This window comes from Fusarium tjaetaba (genome assembly GCF_013396195.1).
Source record: "Fusarium tjaetaba strain NRRL 66243 chromosome Unknown NRRL66243_c0000059, whole genome shotgun sequence".
NCBI lineage: Eukaryota > Fungi > Ascomycota > Sordariomycetes > Hypocreales > Nectriaceae > Fusarium > Fusarium tjaetaba.
Genome location: NW_023501255.1, coordinates 279,200 through 298,347, shown reverse-complemented (window position 1 = coordinate 298,347; position 19,148 = coordinate 279,200). Strand labels below are relative to the sequence as shown.

Genomic DNA, 19,148 nt, shown 5'->3' with positions numbered 1-19,148 from the left:
TTATTTTTATTTTGAAGCAGTCCAGATTTAATATTAATGTTAATGATAATGACCAGCCCTTCTCTCGGCCTCCTCAAAGTGAAGATGTAGGACAAGTTGCTTGAAGTATAGTTTCAACACAGATCCGGCCGATAGACGAAGCCTTGAACAGTTCATGTCTACTCCATGACGCTCATGTCTAATGTCTATGGTCTTCTGCTGAGGCATGCTACTGTGGCCAGATCCCATCATCAAAACTACGGCCATGAAACCTCTGCTTATTCTGTCTCCGACTCAGCATCAACCGAGAGTAGGAATACATGACGGTCTTCCTTGTTTTCGCTCTTGTCCCCTTCCTTTGCTTTTCCATCTTCTTTATCCTTGGACTTATCCTCTCCGTCTTTCTTTTCATCCTTTTTAGTTGTATCCACGACGCCGTCCTCTAGTTTGCCGACGGTCTTGATCGGGTTGCCCTCGCCATCCAAGTCCACAACCACATCAATCTTGTCTAAGCTTCCATCTTCGGTGTATTTCCACATCTGCTTAATTTCTCCACGCACCAGTCCTGTCAACCAGAGAGATCCCAGAACGCCAGGAACGAGATACAACAATGCAGGCTGGCCACGCTTGAAGATCAAGAGCATGGCCAACGTAACCATCATGCCGAAGAGATACCCAGTGACGGAGGCATGAAAGTAGGTCTTGCGAAAGTGTGCAGCCGCCAAGTCAGGGGGCAGCTGCTGTGATCCAAAGATAAAGAATGCCCCACGCGTCCAGAGGCTATCTCCCCATTTGCCTTTGACGTTGACGTACTTGGCCTTGACCTCCTTGTGTTTAGTCTCGCTCCGTACGATGAGAGCGCCTGATGTCGGGTCCTTCTCAATGAGCTTCAGGTCAGTGCTCTCATACTTGATCTTTCGATCATAATGGAGCCAAAGGTCAAACCGAAGGGCTAGGGCCATGACCATGCCTGGAATGACGATATCACCCAGTCCAAGGATGCTCTTTCGCTCTGCAGCCTCGAAAGTGAGCTTGATCGGGACCTCCAACTTGGTTGCTACTGTAACCATATAGGGGCTGGAAATGTTTAGCATTGGAGTCAATCTCAAAATCAGTCCTATAACTCACGTGTAAAATACCATTATGATATCATAAAAGAACAGACCAACTAGGATCAGAGTGCTAGTCAAGAAATCTGTGGGCGAGATGAGTTGAAGAGAGCCATAGCACATGGCATAACCAAGCATATTACTCAACAAGGGGGAAGTAGTTGATGAGTAAATGAGCGCCGTGGCTACTGCCATAACCAAGGACACAACATGAGCAAACTTGATTCGGCCTTCCTCTTTGCCCATTCCATGGATGAACAGCTTGATGGCCCAATGCCGCTTCAGGAGACCTCGAAGCTCCCAGCCAGACTTGCGGATCTTCTCCGAGAACGCCAAACAAGCAAATGGCCCGGGAAAGGGGTTTTGAGTTTTAGGGACGGCTGCGTCAGGGTTTCCCGCATCATCACAGACTTGTACTGATCTTGTCTTCTGATCCGCTTCCCTTAGTCGCCCGTCACGGCCGCGCCAGTATCGTGGGAACGCCAGACTGGTCACTATCTCAATACCATGAGAATAGATCGATACCAGACTAGCAACGGACATGGTAGACATGTACCAGCGTAGAATTTTGTTCAGAATATCAGGGTCCTTGAGCCACTGAATCAGGTAGTACAAGCCGATAAGGACAGCACCAGCCATAAGCGGGAAAACAATGGCATCGGAGGGCTCTAGTCCCTGGGCAAAGCTCTCGTCTTCGTCATCTTTGGAGCCGGGCTTCTTTTTCTTCGCAGGTTGTGCAGATGGGGGTCGCCGAAGAGCAGCGTGGGCACCAAGATAGATGATGCCAATAGCGCTGAGGACGAGCCTGACTTCAAGCATGACAAAACTCAGATCTTTGATATGGGCAAAAGATGAGAGCCAACTTTGCCCACTGGCGAGAGTAGAGTTTAGAGCATCGAAAGAGCCCTCCAGGGCGGCTGGGTCTGTAGCGTTTTCTGCCATGGTTTGACTGACTGGAAGACGTTGCTAATGTTGTTGATGAAGAGGAAGCAACGTGTTCTCAGCCTGGATAAGTTGTGTAAAGTGAGAGTTAAGGACCCGTCATGACATTTCGTGACAAATTTCCAGCACGTTGACTCGGTTGTTTCTGCAGAAAAATTGCAGTAGAGTTAAAGAAAGGAGGAAGAAAGATAAAAGGTTAACAAAGCACAGAAAAAGAACAAAGGCCTGACATGCAGTATCTTTATTGATGAATGACGTCTGATGCAAGTGTAAAAGCTCACTGAGCTGAACAGAAACAGAATGTTATGGGGCTGAAATATAGTGGCCGGCCTTTTGTTACACAGTTGCTTGACCAATCATGCAGCTCGCAGTGCTAAAAACGCCAGGAACTCAAGGTGCATACAAACTGCGCCAAACCTAACTCACCATCATGTTGAATATACCTAGAGATAGAGATGCCGACCTTATTTTGGCAAGGAAAAGCATAGTAAGCGATGATAGTAGGTGAAAGAAAGACAAGATACTGTAGTAGTAGTCATACTATGAAATCTCATGAAATGTTTGCCCAAGCACCAGTGACCTCACTGCTCCATGTTCGTAGACTAAAGCTGGATGTGTCTAAGGCATGGATGGGTTCGCAGATCCTAAATTTCCCCTCCATCATAAACAACTTACACCCAACAGCACCTCGATCATGACAACGAACATATCACTTGAGACCACAATGGTACGTCGCAAACTCTCGCCTTTGACTACAGTCGGGTACTGACAAGCTACAGGGCTCGCTCACCGTTGAGCTCTACACCACCCACGCCCCCAAGACCTGCAATAACTTCACCACCCTCGTCCGTCGCGGCTACTACGACAACACCATCTTCCACCGCATCATCCCCAATTTCATGATCCAGGGCGGCGACCCAACAGGAACGGGTCGCGGCGGAAGCTCCATCTACGGCGACAAGTTCGAGGACGAGATCGACCCGGGTCTCAAGCACACAGGCGCTGGTATCTTGAGCATGGCCAATGCGGGCCCCAACACGAACGGATCGCAGTTCTTTATCACGCTTGCGCCTACACCTTGGCTCGATGGCAAACACACTATATTTGGAAGGGTCAAATCCGGAATGAGTACAGTGAAGAGAATGGGCATGGTCAAGACTGGGTCCGAGGACAGGCCCAACGAGGACATTAAGATTGTCAAGGCTCGCATTGTAGAGGAAGACGAGGAGGTCTAGATAGAAAGTATTCGCGGAGTGGATTAGACATCTCTAGCATTGGCGTTCAGGATTAAAAGTTACAAATTATGGTCACGGTCAAAGTCACAGGTCGCGGTCAAGATCAGTATTTCTGCAAATATCCATTGTTGTTGTACTCATTACGCCAAAAAACGCCCCGGTCCCTTTTCCATGGATGCTGTAAATATCCGGTCCCGGTAACCTTAGCCAACCAGCTCGCCATTCCAATGCAATGATGTATTGATGATAATACAAGTAGAGTAAATGTTCTCGAGAAGCAAGCGATAAGCAAATGATGTCCTTTGTCGCGTGACGTACTGCCTGCTTCTATCGTATCCAACCATAACATTCATACTGATGCCCGTAGGCCAGGCTGACGCCAAAAGGACAGCCTGACACGACATCAGATCGATGATCTATCGCTCATGATGCTGTTACTGAGCGAAGTCTACTGAGGAGGGGATGAGAGTGTGTCTGAAGACTCTGACTCTCCAGTTGCCTCGCGGATGAGGCCAGTAGGCTTGGGCTTGGGTGACCCCAGCGGAGGTTTGTTCATCTTAAGCTTCTTGACGGGACTGATACCCTTGGACACAACCTTCTTGGGTGCCACCTCAACGGATTCACTGTTGCTGTAGTCGGCCTTTTGCTCCTGGCTTAAGGACGACATACCCTTAGGTTTGTCCTTTTTGAGGCTCGGCTTCGTCTTGATAATCACCTTCTTGGTGACCGCCGAGGAAGTAGGCTTGAGCTTCTTTTTCTTGTGACTGTTCTCAGAATCTTCCTCTTCGTCGCTGGCATCGCGCTTCTTCGGGCTGGCGGCGCGGGAGCCTGGCGCAGGAGTCGCCTTTTGTGATGAAGGTGGCGTAGTGTCATTCTGAGATCCGCCATTACTCAACTTCTGTGCTGCAGCTCGACTGGCATTGCGACCACTGTTCCCAATGCACGAGCCCATGTGGTTATTCAGTCGAGTGACAAGAATACAACGCTTGCATTTGCTGCAAGTAGCAGAGGGGAAAGAAAGAACATTGGGTGGTCGCTGTTCAGCATTGGGAGAATCGGTATTCTTTTCCATGTCCTTCTTCTTCTTGCCTCTACCGGGACCTTGAGGAACCCAGCTCTGGCCATAAATATCGCACCCGGGCTTATCAATATAAGGATGTTTCTTGCAGTAGATGACACCGGGATCGGGTTTTTGAGCGCCTTTTCCGTCCGTCGGGTATAGGAGTCGGGGCAGATGGCATCGGGGGCACAGAATCTCGGCGGTCGTCTTAAGAGGATTGCCCTTCAACAAAACTTTTCCATCCTCGTATATAGCGGCGTCGGTCTCAATCCGTACGTCCGGTTTTGAGTCTGGCGTTGAGCTGTCGGACGCGTCGGATGCCAGCTTCTCGATGCGAATGGCAGCGGTGGTAGCTCTAGCCGTCTTCTCTTCGCGGTGCGTCTTCATCAATAGATCGCTCAGAACGTTGTAAAGCACATCATCTAGTACAGCATGTGCCTGAGGGAGGTTCGTATTAGCGATTTATTAGAAAAGGCATTGCCGATGGATGGCGAGCAACAATTTCGATGCAATGGTGCTGCGATAGGGGGCGCAGAGATGAGCAATCACCACAGAGGATATGATGGTGTCGCGGATGGCGACTGGTTTCGCATCGCAGGGAGGTGGACAGGTAGAGAGATAGAGACCGAATACTTACCAACTTATCCATCGGAGCAGCATCATCTGGAGCGCTTATGACGCCCGCCCTGCCCGTGCCAGCATTCATGATGTCGCCGGATATCCTGAGTCCGAGCCAGGGCCGACAAGTTTGTAAGGAACAATGCTGTAAAGCGGAGGGTGTGTAACTGAAATCGTGTGATGATGCCGAGGAGCGAAACGGCAGCTACCGGGCGGAGGGGGGGTGTGCACGGAATTGCAGCTGGGGTACAGTAGTGTTACTGAGGTGAATACGGAGTAGGGGCGCTGGTTATTGCGATAAGAGAAAAAAGTTTGGAGGAGAAAATATCAAAAGTTGAAGGTGAGAGAATTAATCGCGAAGGAGGAGGAATAATTAATGGGAATGAGTACGAATGACGAGTAATTGTCACTCTGATCAGGATGAAACAATGAGTTAACCAAATGAGTTGACAATAGGAAGTGGTGAGATGAATAAGATAACAATTGATGAGTTTCTATTCTCCAATCTTCGTTTGTAGGAGGCTCCCAGTGCAGTGCGCTACAAGTTCAGCGTTTGCGTTCGGCAACCGGGGAGAAAGATATTGACGAACGGCCCAAGTGACGAAACAATGGCCCGCTTATTGAAGCGAGTAATTAAGAAGGAAAAGAACAAAAGAGCACCAAATGCAGCGACAAAATTTTCGATGCCTGCGATGAACCAAAAGATGACGGGACGACGGTTGGTTCTGATGGTTCAAAGTCAGTCAAGGGGAAGATTTTAAGCAAAAAAATAAAAGTCAACGTTTAGCAGAAGCCACCCGAAACTGAGCCTGAGCCTCAGTGGGAGTAAGAGTGCCCCAGCGCCCAGTGCTCACCTCGGTCGGTATCAGCCACTGAAATTAGAGACGTAGAGTTTGGGAGTCATCTCCACCTATAACGAATCTGACAAGATTAGGGGTTGGTATTTATCTTACTACAGGCCGGTACCTTAATGTTATTATCCAGGTACTGAGTCTATCATACGTACTACATGCGAGAGGTAACTAGTTGTCAAGATCGATTGATCAAGATCCAGCACCTTCGCTTGTGCGAAGTTTAATTGATAACCATGACAGATGCAAGGGGCGATCGATCACCTTTGACTTGGATGTCACTAATGCAGCTCATAGTGTGCGACTCTGATACAAATCACCCAGAGAATTAAGGAAACCCAACATAGAAGAGTCTCATCAGATGGAACAGTATCAACGGAACATATCCCTTACCGTATAATGGTTGCTTGTACTCATCCCTAGAGTTGCCCATGTGTTATCTGTTACCATCCATGACTCTACTATGTAATACTGCAGAGACTACCTAACCAAACCACTTACTCATCCTGCAACTCACAAACGACAGCTGTCAATCGACTTTCAGGGGCGGGTACCCTTCGAACATTGGCTGGGCTGCTGCTAAATTTATCTAATTCCCATCAAGGGGCTCCCTTTAACGAATGGCGATCGACTTCAATCTAGATCTCTCACGTGGGATTGGCTATCCCTTCATCTTGAATGCCATTCATTGGGCGATCCACGCTAGTGGCTATCCAAGAGCCTCATCCCCCGTCTGGACTTCCATAAGGTAAGGTACTTTCTCGACCCGACCCTTTGAATACATACCTCCACGAAAGCATAATCCTCATTGCTCCGGATTGACACTTAGACTCAAAGAGCGCATAGTTTAGGGTTTCGGCCGGGTGCTTTGTCTCACGTTTCCCAACCTTTTGTGTTCTTTTCCCTTGTTTATCTTCGTCGATATCTGCTCTGTCTCATATAAACAACTCCGTCGTCTCTCAACAACATATAACCTCTCCCTGTCTCGATCAACCTCCGACTACATATTTACATACCTTCACGTTAATATGTCTCTTCCGTCCACAAAACCCGCCCAAACCTCCATCCGATCCTTCTTCTCGGCAAAAACACCCAAATATGCTCCTCCACCTTCTCAGGGGGCTTCCATAGAACTCTCACGGCCTCCCCCGCCGCCTGCTGCTACTGCCCCTCCACCAGCCTCGAAGGCGCCAGACTCCACGATAACCTCGTTCCAAATTCCGCCTCTGCCGACATCTCTCCCTCAAGAAGCTACGATCCGGTTGGTCTCGAACGACGACGTCAACGCTCTACGCCGCATCAACGCCCTTCTTCTTCCCGTTAGCTACCCCGACAACTTCTACCAGCGTGCAGTTGATCCGACATCTGGTCGTTTTTCCCGGGTCATCACCTGGGCTCACGATGGCTCTGAAGCCAAGGTCGTCGGCGGTGTCGTTTGCCGCGTTGAACCCATCCTCGATTCCAACAGCCAGGGAGTCATGCCTCAGAATCTATACATTCAGTCGCTTTGTCTGCTTTCGCCTTATCGATCGCTGGGTCTCGTGAACGCTGCGGTGGACAATATCATTGCAGGTGCTGTATCGGATCCCAACTTGAACGTGACAACTGTCACGGCTCATGTTTGGACTGAGAATGAGGAGGGTCTGAAATGGTATGAAGGTCGTGGCTTCAAGCGCGAGAACCAACCTATTGAGGGCTACTATCTCAAGCTGCGTCCCAATTCAGCCTGGCTAGTCAGCCGTCCAACTGGCGCTTCTGTCCGGAACTTGCTACCTTCTTCCTCTTCTGCGCCTCAACCTAGTGTGCCTGCGAGCGTAACTGCTGATATTGCCAACCTGGATGCAGCGTCAGGTCCTCCCAGAAATGGCACCTCAAGACCTCCCATGCCTCAGTCTGGGAAATCCTATCAAAACCAACGACCCGAGACTGAGTGGAATGATCTCCCTGAGGATATGGCAAATAGCCGTCTCGCACCACCACCGCGGGTAGGAAGTACTGGCTCTGGCGCAAGCTCTAGAAGTAGCTCTGCGGCGCGAAAGAAGAGGGACAGGTCTTACCCCGCGGCTGCTTTCGGGAATTAAGGCATAGACGAGAAATATGCTATTGATAAAGCTGCTGCTAAAGAATGGATTGCTTCACGATGGTATACGATTTCAACGGTTCGGATGGGCTAGACGCGATTCAGGAAAAGACACAATATTAGACTTACTATAATAATAACCCAATAATAAATCCAGTTGCTCCTCGGAAAACTGAAAAGGAATCATCAGATTATTTTGTCATAAAACTAGTTGCCTCATAATTATACAGCTTTTGAATAGAGAAACAATAGGCGAAGGGATGAAAATATTGAAGAAAACGCCTAGGGCCCAAAAATGAACATCACCACAACCCATCACCAGCACATATATACATAAATCTTGGCATGAGTAATCAACTCAGAAAAACATAACACCGAAACATGCAGTTGCTCATCGACGCTTGTTATACCATATAGCTGCTAGCGCAAGGAGACCGACAGCACCGCCAATGAGCAGTGCCTGGTTAGAGACTGGTGCTGAATCGACTATTAAAATGTTAGCAAATGTCGCTTAGGCGGAAGCCGAAGTTTGAATGGCTTGGGATGAAGGGTAGAACGTACGGATCGCATCAGAAGACTTGCGAGCGCGGTTGGACTCAGATCTCAAGTCAGTCAAATAATCTTCAGGCTTCTCCCTGCCAGCAGCTACCAAGGCAATCAGGGCGGCGCCGACACCGCTACCGTCCTTAGCGATACCGATTCGGATCTTCTCGGCACCCTGGGGTCCAATGCCGTCAATGGCACGGAGGGCCTCGTAGATCATATCGCGGAAGAAAGGGTAGTGCTCGACGAGACTGCCATCCACACCGATATCGATAACCTCTTCATCGAGATTATTGAGCTTGCCAGAGTTGAGAGCTATGGCACCAATGGCGACGGCTGACAATCGAGCAGCGCGACGACCAACAGCATTGGAAACGGACTTGAAAGCCTGGGCGTCCTCGAGTGAGGGAGTATAAACACTGAGGAGGTTCTCGAGCTCCTGGCGGAGGGTAGACAGCTCAGGGGTATTATCGGCGGCCGCAACGGACATGATGGAGCTGTCGAGTCCCCAAGGCTTGAGGAAACCAGACGATGGCGCGATGTTTGTGGTAGTGCCCCAGTCGTTCGTGCTCGAGTTGAGATCCTTGAACAGAGACGAACTCTCATTGTTGATCATATCGGCCATGGCAAGTCGGACAATCTCACCCAAGAACATACCAGATACCCGCTTCTCGAACATTTGCAGGCCAGGGTTTACACTTTCGGCGTCAAGAGCCTTGTCCCAAGGTGTTGATGGCAAGACGTTGAGCTGGTTGTCAAAAGAACCCCACTCTGTGTTGACAACCATCTCTCCTGTTGATTGATCATACTCCCCAGAGATAGGCTTCTTGATGTTGCTCAGTTTTTCCATGTATGCACCGTTGGTGCCGGTACCAAAGATGGCACCAAGAACAGATCGACTCTTGCTGGTTGAAGTGTAGGATCGAGCCATGAGAGTGCCGACAGTGTCGTTTACGAGCGCCGCAACCTTGACGGGAAGGTGGAGCTTGTCGATCTCGGTCTGAAGCAGAGCGCAGACGTCCTTGCCTATGGCATCAGGAATGTCAAAGCCCTTGGTCCATCGAATTAGCAGACCCTTGTTAATGGCTAGCTGCTTGACCGGGAAGCTGAAGGTGAAACCCAGGCGGAAAATATGTTCATCGCGATAGCCCGAGGGTGTACTGGCAGTGTTGCGACGGCGCAGGTGGGAGTTGAAGTGGTCGGCGTGGTGCTCCTTGAGGAAGATCTCGATCTGCTTGGCGAGGAAAGAAAAGAGCTGTGCGGAGGTCTTTGCGACCATAAGCTCTTTGGGAATGGCAACCTTGTTGTAAGTGAGGTTAAAAGTGGTGTCACCGTTGAGCATGATGGAGCAAACTCGGAAGTTTGTGCCTCCCAGATCAACGGCCAGATACAGACCCTGGTGAGGGAGAATCAGTCTGGGCAGCTTCACGAGCCAAATGTGGATAAAAAATTACCTTTTCCGTGCCATTGGGAACGCCGGTGACGTAGGTAGGAATTTGTTGGAGGCTGGTACCCTCTTTGTGAAGGCCCTCATCTAGGAAACTGTGAGTTTGGGTTTTGTTGAGGGTTTAAAGCCAAAATGGGAGAAAATGCGCATCATGACAACGAGCTACAGTAGCACCGCGGCGCAGATTCTACGTGGAGCGAGGGGTGAGCATACCCATTTGCCTCAAGAACTCCTTCACATGATTGTTCAGTTCCTCGTCGGAGAAGTCGAACTCTTTGACGATACGGTTGGACTCGTCAGCTAGAGCCATGGTGATAGCTGGTGAGGTAGGCGGCGTTGTCGTGAAGAGAGGGGCGATGGAGCAGACAGCTTCGGACGCTGAAGGGATTGGGGGTGGGGATGAGAAAGAGAATTGAGGGAATAAAAGGTGAAGAGTTTGTAGAGAAAATAATTGGAGGAGAGAGGAGAAGGAAACCAAAATTGAGGCGTTGGTGGACGACAACGAGGTCAAAAGGTTTCTTGGGAATTTGAGCTCTGGCTGCTGCTGGAGCTTGGCGTCACCGTTGCTGAGGACAAGCTGGGAGAGCTGCTGACGGAACCTGTGTCAGTGGCTGATCAACTACCAATGACGACTGGAAATGGGGGAGTTTTCTGGGGCCTGGGGATCATGGAGCGTTACGTGAGTGATGACAAGGGCCTGGGCATTGCCATTGAGCGCCGCCGAATGGGCCCGAATTGCAGTGGATTTTTTAATACCACGAGCCTCACTCCAGTTGCTTCCTTCTCCTGATTGAGGCGCCATCCCCATGGTTCTGAAGCACCCAACCCAATCGAAGTGTCGCCGGGCGGCCGTGGAGAGGCCGTTCAAGTGGAGAGATGGTGGAGGTGTGGTCGGTGGTGCTCGGGGTGCGGGGGAGAAACCTCATAGAGGCTCCGCTAATACGCCGAACTTGGCCGTGTCTTGCTTCCAACGTCTTGTTTTTTAGGGTGCTTGGTCTCTAGAAAACCATAATAATTTATTTCTTGAGGCTCATGTCCCGCGAGCATATCCACTGGGATGCCGTCATAAGCCAACTTGGCCCCAGTAAAAAAAAAATAAAGAGTTGCCAGTCGTCCCCAGCCGTAAAGATGATGCTATCGTCAAGTCCCTCAATTGTATGTACCCTCACTAGCAAGGTTTCGGTCAGGTCATGCCATGCCATGCATCATCTTCATGAGCCGAGCTCAACCCAGTCCCAGTCTTGCGGTACGGACGGGTGATTTCTGGGCTGGAGAGCCAAAGATGGGGCAACGGGGAGACAAATGGATGTGTGGATGAAAGGCGGGATGACGGGGTAGGAATGATACTGCAAAATGAATGATATGATGGCCCCAGAAAATACCAAGCACAGGGAAAAAAAGATTACCGTGTCGAAATGCCAACTTACCACTAGAATCAGCATGAGAGCTACACATGAGACAAGGAACCGAGGCCAAGGGCGCTTCTTCGTCTTAATCTCATGTCCATGTCCATGTCCATACACCTGCACCTGCTGTGCCTCCATTGTCTGCCTAACAATTGACCACCACTTCTAAGCCAGGGCCCTGGCTGCGTCTTGGTGCACTCTCGTGGTGAATTTCAAGAATAGATTTCTGGTCTGCTTTGGTCGCGTGCTTGTCTAAGATTTTCTTCTCAATGAATTTCGCAGAACCAATGACCTCCCAGTCGTAAGAGTGTCGACAATGAGGTGACAAACAGTCAGAGAGTTCTTAGCAAAGTCTAGATCTCCGTTGTTTTGAAACGGCCCGTCTCCTCCGTATCGGGTGCACCAGACGCGGAAGAAGAAACCGTCAACTTCCACATCAATGAGCCGCCCCGACTTATCATGCGAGATATACAGGGGGAACTTCGGCGCTCGATCTGGTGAGTCTCCTGTTGGGTGATGCAGAGGTCGGATTGGTGTAATGTAAGTGGTGGGCTGGACCCGGCACAGCGTTTCGTGGCTTGAGCCTCAAGGACAATGATACACTGGCATTCACAATGTCAGGAACGACATACAACATACCCCGTCTCTTCCGTGCCGTGGTTTATCCTCGAAATACCGCAATCGTTCGAGAACAAAATGGTGATCTGTGTCGTGTGGTGTGGGTATATCGAGAAGACTTGAACAAAATGGGAGGTGGTAAATAGCTTCACGTTTTATGCCTCAGACGTGGCTTGGTAACGTTAGTAGGTAGGTGAGTAACCAGTTCTGTGGCAGGGTTAAAGACTCGTGCTCAGCCTTTTCTTCTCTTTGCTTGTTTTTGTAAAAACTTCGAGGGCTTACGAGGGACAAAACCGGTCAAATAAAGGTAATAGATGGTAAACTTCGAGCAAGGCGCCCCATTTCACGACACCGCTCTTCATCTATAATAAGCTACCTACCTTACCCTAACCAAGAAAGAGTTGAGCCACTGTCCCACCCCAGGGCAGTAATAAGCCCTCCTATGAGTTCGTTATTGACTCGATAGTCTTCCTTATTTATCAAAATTTTCAGAGAAGCGATCGCTCTTTTGGTAACACCTTGCATAACAGTAGCAGTTCCAAGGCCTGAAATACGCTTCAATGTGAGTCTTTTGTTTCTGACAACGAATTCTGACGTCTCCCTGTTTCAAACTCTAGGCATTGAATAATGAAATGAGGGCAACCGCTAAAATACTACTGCGCTTGGATATTGAAGCGAAAGTGAATAACCTCAAATGGTTTTGTCAAATTCTATAACAGTCTTCGTGATAATGTATTAGAGCCACCATTGTCTCGCAGTCTTATAGATATCCTCGACGGGCCGCATTCCCTACTGCTTGACCCATCCTGAATGAACCTGGCCCATTGATCAGATCTACAGCCAATCAGAAATCCACGTGCAAACGTTGTTCAAACTTCAGATTTGAGGTTTAACCTTCTATTATCTACCACTGGATATCTGATACTCGATAATAAACAGGCCAGATGAATCTCACACAGACTATGTGCCCACGTAAAGGATCACCGATCATCTAACTCGATATGCGAGGGAATACAAGAAAGCTCAGGGCCTAAATTCTGAATGATAAAACGATTTAGGCAACGTTGTCTAACTCTAGGGAATTCTTTTCTGAGTTTATTTCAATGTTTTCTTCAAAAGTCTGAAGTTTTGCTGCTCCCTGAGGCCATGTCAGCTGGACATTCATTCTCTCCTCGCTGGCCATGAGCTGTTCCCTCCACGGGTCTGAATCAGAACCAACAGTGTAAGCAACGCAGTGAATGTCCGGGAGTGTCTCAGAGAACGGCACGAAAGTCCCGACTACGCGTAACTTGTCTTGCTGGGCAATGTTGACACATCTCACAAGGGAAGGGAAAGATCGTAAAGTTCCAAAATGGTATTGAGCTACCTTCTTTAATACAAATAACTGTAACATAGACATTTAACATGACTGCCTCAGAGAGCTGCCATGAACCCTGCCTGCCCAACTGCCTTGTTTTTGTCCTTCCATGGCTTGACTGCCTGCCCTCCCTCTGTAAATATCGACCTAGACGCCAGATAAACACGCATAAAGGGGCATTAGACAATTGCACAAAAGTATTAAGATAGAGAGAGCGGCAGGCTCTTGATTTCTTCCTGCCCCGCCTCCATGGTATAGAATGGTGGCCAGCACATCTCCCCAGCCAGAGTGGTGAATTTTACTTCTTGACTTCTTCTTCGTCGTCGTCGTTTGAGATTAAAACATAGATGAGAAATCTCGCTGGTGTGTCCTCCAGCAAGATTCGAATAAGGCGATGGTTCGTTAGATCGCTCCTTACATGATAATGGCAGGAATGTCGACGTTAGCCTTGATAGATTTGTGGGGGAGGACGCTGCCACCGTTAACGTAGATCTCATCGCCAATTGTGACATCGTCACCGAGGACTGTCACGTTCTCGAGGCGAGCCCATCGGCCAACGGTGCTGTTCCAGCCGACGATGGTGGACTTGACCCAGGCGTGGTCCTTGACCTTGGAGCCACGGAGCAACACACATCGTTGCAGGCGGACACCGTCACCAATAACAACATCAGGACCGATTGTGACATTGGGTCCGATCCTGCAGTTCTTGCCAATCTTGGCAGAGGGGTGGATCATGACATTTCCACCGTGAACGTAGGGCTCAGTGGGAGGAGTGAGCTCCTTGCTGCCCTTCTTTGTGAGGGAAGAGAGGTACAGGCATGTACCGCTGAGGAAGTCCTTGGGCTGCCCAACGTCCATCCAGAAGCCCTCAAGGTCGAAAGAGTGGAGCTGGTTGTCCTTGACCATAGCGGGGAAGGTCTCCTTCTCGATAGAAGTCGGGCGGAGCTCGATACGGTCGAGGATGGAAGTGTTGAAGATGTACATGCCGGCGTTGATGCGGTTGCCAACGAACTCGACGGGCTTCTCGACGAATCGGTCGATCAAAGAGCGGTGACCGGGCTGGTGGACAACAACACCATACTTGGAGGGTTCCTCAACCTTGGTGACGACAATGGTACCCTCATTGCCGTGGTTCTTGTGGAAAGCCAGGAGGTCCTGGAAGGGGTAGTCGCAGATGACATCGGAGTTGAGGACGAAGAAGGGAGAGTCGTCCTTAGCGAGAATGCTCTCAGCAAGCTTCAGAGGTCCGGCGGTGTCGAGAGGCTCAGTCTCCACGGAGAATTCGATGTTGATGTTGTACTTCTCCTCGTACTGCAGAAAATGTCAGTTATATGGTGTTTAAGGAGAATACAAAGGCTCCAAGTTCTTACCTCAGCCAAGAACTTCTCCATGATCTCAGGTCTGTAGTTGACAGCAAGAACGATATCAGTGACACCCGCTGCGACCAGCGCCTCAATCTGGTGCACAATCATGGGCTTGTTGGCGAACTCGACCAGAGGCTTGGGGAGAGTGAGGGTCTGTAATGCGCCACAACATGTCAGTCACACACAAAACAAATATTGGAGGGGTGCACAGGAGTTTCGCGCGCCTGAGGGGTAACGTACGAGAGGGCGAAGGCGAGTGCCAAAGCCGCCGACAAGAATAAGTCCTAAACAATTTTAGCCGCTGGAGGGGTTGAGATTGGCCAGATAAAGCGTACCCTTCATGATTGCGGTACTGAGAAGCTGTTACGTGGTGGAATGCGTTGGAGCAACGTAAGTCAACAGTGACAGAGAAAGTAAAGAACAGAGAGCGACAGCAGCGAGGTCCTGAAAAGAAGGAAGCAACCTCGACAGGATTAGATTAAGGAAGAATAAAATGTTTAAAAGGGTATCAGGTATCTCGAGAGATTGAGTATCTGGATCAGAGTCAAAGTGAAAGTCAGAGAGAGAGAAAGGGGAAGATCAGGAGGAGAGGAGAAGAAGAAGAAGAAGAAGCTCAACTTTGAACTCAGGAGAGAGACCACGAGCAGAGGGAAGTGGGGATGTTCTAAAAAGGCCAACGTGGGTTAAATGCACCCAGAGAGACGACCTAGGCAGGCTGAGAGTGGGGAACTGGACCCAGATTACAGGGGACGACACGGGCTGCCAGTGCCATAGCCCAGGGTCTAACTCAGGTTAGGAACGTTAGTTCTCAGCGGCTTCGAGATTTGACTCCAGCTACGATTCAAGATCTCTGTAGAAACGCAACTCAGTCACTTTGTTTCACGATACTCGAGTTATCTAATTTGCCAGTAGCGAGAGGAAGTCTGATGCTTGTATCTCATTCACGTCATTCATTTTTGATCTCAGAGTATGATGTTTCTGCAGTAACTTCCACAATGGCTATTACCGCCACCTTTGTTCCCGATCCCTTCATCTCCAGGCCAGAACATCCCAAGGAATGCATCTGGACTCTCAACTCCTTCACATCCAATAGTCAGTTAGTCTACGCCTCTCAGACTATTGCCATCTCCCATCCGGGCCACACAGACAGACGATCCGCGACACGAGGTCCTCTAATAGAAAGGGGGCTGCGTGCTCTTCTCACTCCAATCAAACAAGTCTTGCGGGTCAATGTGGCTCTACACCTTGTCCGCTCCCTGGCGAAATTTATATTAAACCCCCTGTTCAGCGGATGGTCATTCTAGAATTGATTAATACCTGACATGGCTTTTATTGAATTTGAGAACAAATCATCATATGAAACCTGTTGCGTTCCTCTGCCAGAGAAGGTCTGAGGATCAATATCAAACTCTTCAGTGATTCGACCCCCTAATTCCCTACACTGCATCACTTTATGCCAGACTGTGATTCTCAATACCAACAGCTCAAGGCTCAATGTACGGCCCCGACTCCTATTCCACAGTCCTTACCTTTTCATTTCTATCAGGTTGTTAGCTGATCGAGGTCCGAGCCAGTGGCACCATCTTCTCTTCCTCAAGGCATTGACTTTGTTAAAGGAGAACAGGAGGTGGCCACACAACCACTCATAAGCTGACGTTCATTTTTGCAACCCCTGACAAGGACCCTGTAGCTCATTTACGAGAGTTCCTCGTGTTAATGGCGATTTCTGCATTGGCTTTTTCAACTGTGATGACCTTCCGAGTATAGCACACACATACTGGTAGCCCCGTGACTTTATTCAGAGTCTTTGTCACGTCGTGAATAGAAACAACTGTTCGTAACACAAAGAAAAGACGTTCCACCTCACCCCATATGACTTCATCGTCGAAGGCGTTTCCATCTCTCAGCCTCTCCCGTGTCTCCATCTGACACGTCTGCTTAGTTTAGCGTGTCCCCTCCCTTTGCTCTTCTCTATTCTGATTGAGCTGTCAATAACCACCTCGTGACCCTCATGTGTAATAAACTTACAAACTCTGTCAACCTCCCCTCACCCTTGAACCTGTGCCTGTGTATGGGATTGGGATCCAGTTCAGCCATATCGCGATCGACATGTATGCACTATCAACTATGTAACTCTCATTCGATTAGTCACCCCACAGTCTCTCTGTCTCACGGCTGCGCCATTATCATAGCTTGTTCAACGTCACAATAGAGGTTGAAATCTGTAACCACTTGACGCTGCATTGACGATCCTCGCTGAAAGTTTCGGAGCCAGCAATAGGGTTTGAGGTTGGTGGTGTTGTGCTCCCACCTCGCTAACAGCTGACAGTTGCTCGCGTTACCCAGATCCCGACAAACTCGTTTGTTGGTCTGACTTGTCATTTCCTTATTGATTGCCGCTTTCAACCTAACTTCGCTTCTTGGTAGCATATGCAAACATTGTGGCTTTCCGAAGCTTGAATATTGTTAGAATTGAGTTTGAGCTGACTTCATCCTCCAACCTCAAACAACTGTTGGTGCACAGCATCAAGCCATCTGAGTTACACCGGGAATACCCCTCCCCCCAGCTTATTATGTGTGACACCACAGTCCGTGGTTACATATCCGTACACCTGACTGATCATTGCTCAGTTGTTGGTCCTGGCTCTAATGTCTTTGAGCCTCTGTGCCGCTCATTCAGGCTGGTCTCAGAATGCATCCTGTATGTCATTGGCAGGTTGGCCTGAAGCTATATGTTCTCCTCATGCCCCAATGGACTTCCCTCAAAGCGTTGGCAAATCTTTCTCTTTTCAAGCATCAAGGACCACATCGATTCAAAGGATGGCAGAGGTGGTACAAGTGTCACATGAGCAATTAGAAATGCATCAAGATCAGGAAACACAAGGCGAGACACAAGAATCTACCGGCAATCGAGATTTTAGTAGTAGTAATAAAAAAGGTCATAATCATTATCGTCGTTAATAGCGCATTGCCATCAAATTGCACCATATTCCATGGTTATTCTCATAATTCATCCCAGTCTCATAGTTAGTCCTCCACATTTTCTCATATCGTATCGTGATTGTGAAATTCAACGCTGGCTCCAACCATGCTTGTGCTTTTCCATCCGTCAAAGCAGAATACATATCTTCTTATCAGAATCCGCCATCTGAGATCTGAGTAAAGTGCCACTCCTCGCTAATCGTCAATTGTTCAATGGACCTTCGAAACAGTGTGCTTTTTCTCTTTGTCATAGTTCGTCAAATTGTCGTCCAACGGGTCAACCCCAGCTTTGTGAGGTAAGTGAGCAGTAATGCCACTAGCCAATTCAACTTTTAACCAAATGCAAATATTTTTGAACTCTCCATCTCCCGTTCTTCGCTGTGTCACAGTTCTGGAGCATATGATATCAACCTGAATGTTGGGTTGATGCGTGGTGGTGCTTTTTCAGACCAAATGCGGTATCATGCAACGTGTGACAACATCCAACAGACCACCGGAAAGGTCAAAGGAAGAAATCAGAGCAAGCCGAATGTGTCGCAACAACATCGTCCCTCGCGGAGAAAAAGGACACTAAATGGTGACCTGCAAAAGAAAATGCCGCCCGTAGAAATGTAAGATAGCATCTAAATCGTATCGTGTCGTCATGATTCGTTGGCAGCAGATAGGATATATCAAGATATATATCGCTGCTCCCGAGTGTAAAGTGAAGAACAATGGGGCAAAACAGTAAAAACCAAAAAGAGAATAAAAGTCGAAACGTGGTGGTAGTAGCGGAAAAAGGGTGAAGCTGATAACTCTTCATGAGAAAAATTGCCAAGGAGGGAGTTTGGTTTGGGTATATCCTTGGGATTGCTGTGAAGCATTTCAACCGCTTGTAAGTCGTCTTGTGTGTGTTTCCTGCCCCTCGTGTTTCTTGAACATGCTCCCATACGAGCTGGCCACAACGCTGATCCAAACTCATCCGAGTATTGCCAAGCTGGGCTCAATCGCCTGCCAATGGCTGCCTCCTGGTGCTTTCTAGTCGAATGAGGCAGTTGAGCTACTGCTGGAATGGTGACCAGATCGCCTACTGTGGCGGTCGCTGTCTCGAGAAGACGTGTGACGGCTCTTGCGGCGACGAGACGGTTCCTGAGCAGGAAGTCCTTGAACGATACCATTGCGGGCCAGCATACCCCCATTGACAGAAAAGTTACGGCAGACCATGAAGGCACGCATAGCTGCGTTCTCTTGGGCTAAAACATCAGATTCGTACGCGAGGTCTGTTTGGTATTCGCGTCCATTGACAAGAACAAGGCAAGTGTAGCCGCTATGGTCCCGGTAGCACTCGTACATGGGGTCTGTCCATCCTCGGCGTCGGCAAAGGCCTGTTTCGCACATTGTTAGCAAACGGGTTCATGTCTCTAAACTGGTGAAGCCCAAAACATATCCAAACGAGCTGGTGTTCATAACATCCGTCCACAGATGGAACAATGGGGATCAAGATGCCAAACCCGGCATTTAGTTCAAGGTTTTCCATGTGCTCTCAGTCATGTTGGACATCAAATTATTGCTCAACTT

General features: G+C 48.9%; 7 protein-coding genes across 7 annotated transcripts; 2 read left to right on the top strand and 5 right to left on the bottom strand.

Annotated features, from left to right (window-relative positions):
• Positions 1-257: 257 nt before the first annotated feature.
• Positions 258-2,030, bottom strand: FTJAE_2935 (minor histocompatibility antigen H13; the record flags this gene model as incomplete). Its single annotated transcript, XM_037349179.1, has 2 exons — positions 258-1,056; positions 1,108-2,030. 2 exons carry the CDS (start codon positions 2,028-2,030, stop codon positions 258-260), a joined length of 1,722 nt encoding a protein of 573 aa, XP_037210050.1.
• A 724-nt stretch (positions 2,031-2,754) lies between these two features.
• Positions 2,755-3,265, top strand: FTJAE_2934 (peptidyl-prolyl cis-trans isomerase; the record flags this gene model as incomplete). The annotated part of the gene is made up of 2 exons (XM_037349178.1): positions 2,755-2,757; positions 2,810-3,265. The coding sequence occupies 2 exons, from the start codon at positions 2,755-2,757 to the stop codon at positions 3,263-3,265; spliced, it is 459 nt and encodes a 152-aa protein (XP_037210049.1).
• Positions 3,266-3,713: 448 nt separating this feature from the next.
• FTJAE_2933 (transcriptional activator) lies at positions 3,714-5,031 on the bottom strand (the record flags this gene model as incomplete). Its single annotated transcript, XM_037349177.1, has 2 exons — positions 3,714-4,763; positions 4,963-5,031. 2 exons carry the CDS (start codon positions 5,029-5,031, stop codon positions 3,714-3,716), a joined length of 1,119 nt encoding a protein of 372 aa, XP_037210048.1.
• Positions 5,032-6,822: 1,791 nt separating this feature from the next.
• Positions 6,823-7,875, top strand: FTJAE_2932 (GCN5-related N acetyltransferase; the record flags this gene model as incomplete). The annotated part of the gene is made up of 1 exon (XM_037349176.1): positions 6,823-7,875. One exon carries the CDS (start codon positions 6,823-6,825, stop codon positions 7,873-7,875), a length of 1,053 nt encoding a protein of 350 aa, XP_037210047.1.
• A 390-nt stretch (positions 7,876-8,265) lies between these two features.
• On the bottom strand, positions 8,266-10,174 carry FTJAE_2931 (hexokinase; the record flags this gene model as incomplete). Its single annotated transcript, XM_037349175.1, has 4 exons — positions 8,266-8,360; positions 8,436-9,813; positions 9,872-9,951; positions 10,078-10,174. 4 exons carry the CDS (start codon positions 10,172-10,174, stop codon positions 8,266-8,268), a joined length of 1,650 nt encoding a protein of 549 aa, XP_037210046.1.
• A 3,485-nt stretch (positions 10,175-13,659) lies between these two features.
• On the bottom strand, positions 13,660-14,951 carry FTJAE_2930 (mannose-1-phosphate guanyltransferase; the record flags this gene model as incomplete). The annotated part of the gene is made up of 4 exons (XM_037349174.1): positions 13,660-14,556; positions 14,616-14,762; positions 14,850-14,893; positions 14,945-14,951. 4 exons carry the CDS (start codon positions 14,949-14,951, stop codon positions 13,660-13,662), a joined length of 1,095 nt encoding a protein of 364 aa, XP_037210045.1.
• A 3,657-nt stretch (positions 14,952-18,608) lies between these two features.
• FTJAE_2929 (double strand RNA binding from dead end 1 domain protein) lies at positions 18,609-18,968 on the bottom strand (the record flags this gene model as incomplete). The annotated part of the gene is made up of 1 exon (XM_037349172.1): positions 18,609-18,968. The coding sequence occupies one exon, from the start codon at positions 18,966-18,968 to the stop codon at positions 18,609-18,611; it is 360 nt and encodes a 119-aa protein (XP_037210044.1).
• Positions 18,969-19,148: the final 180 nt, after the last annotated feature.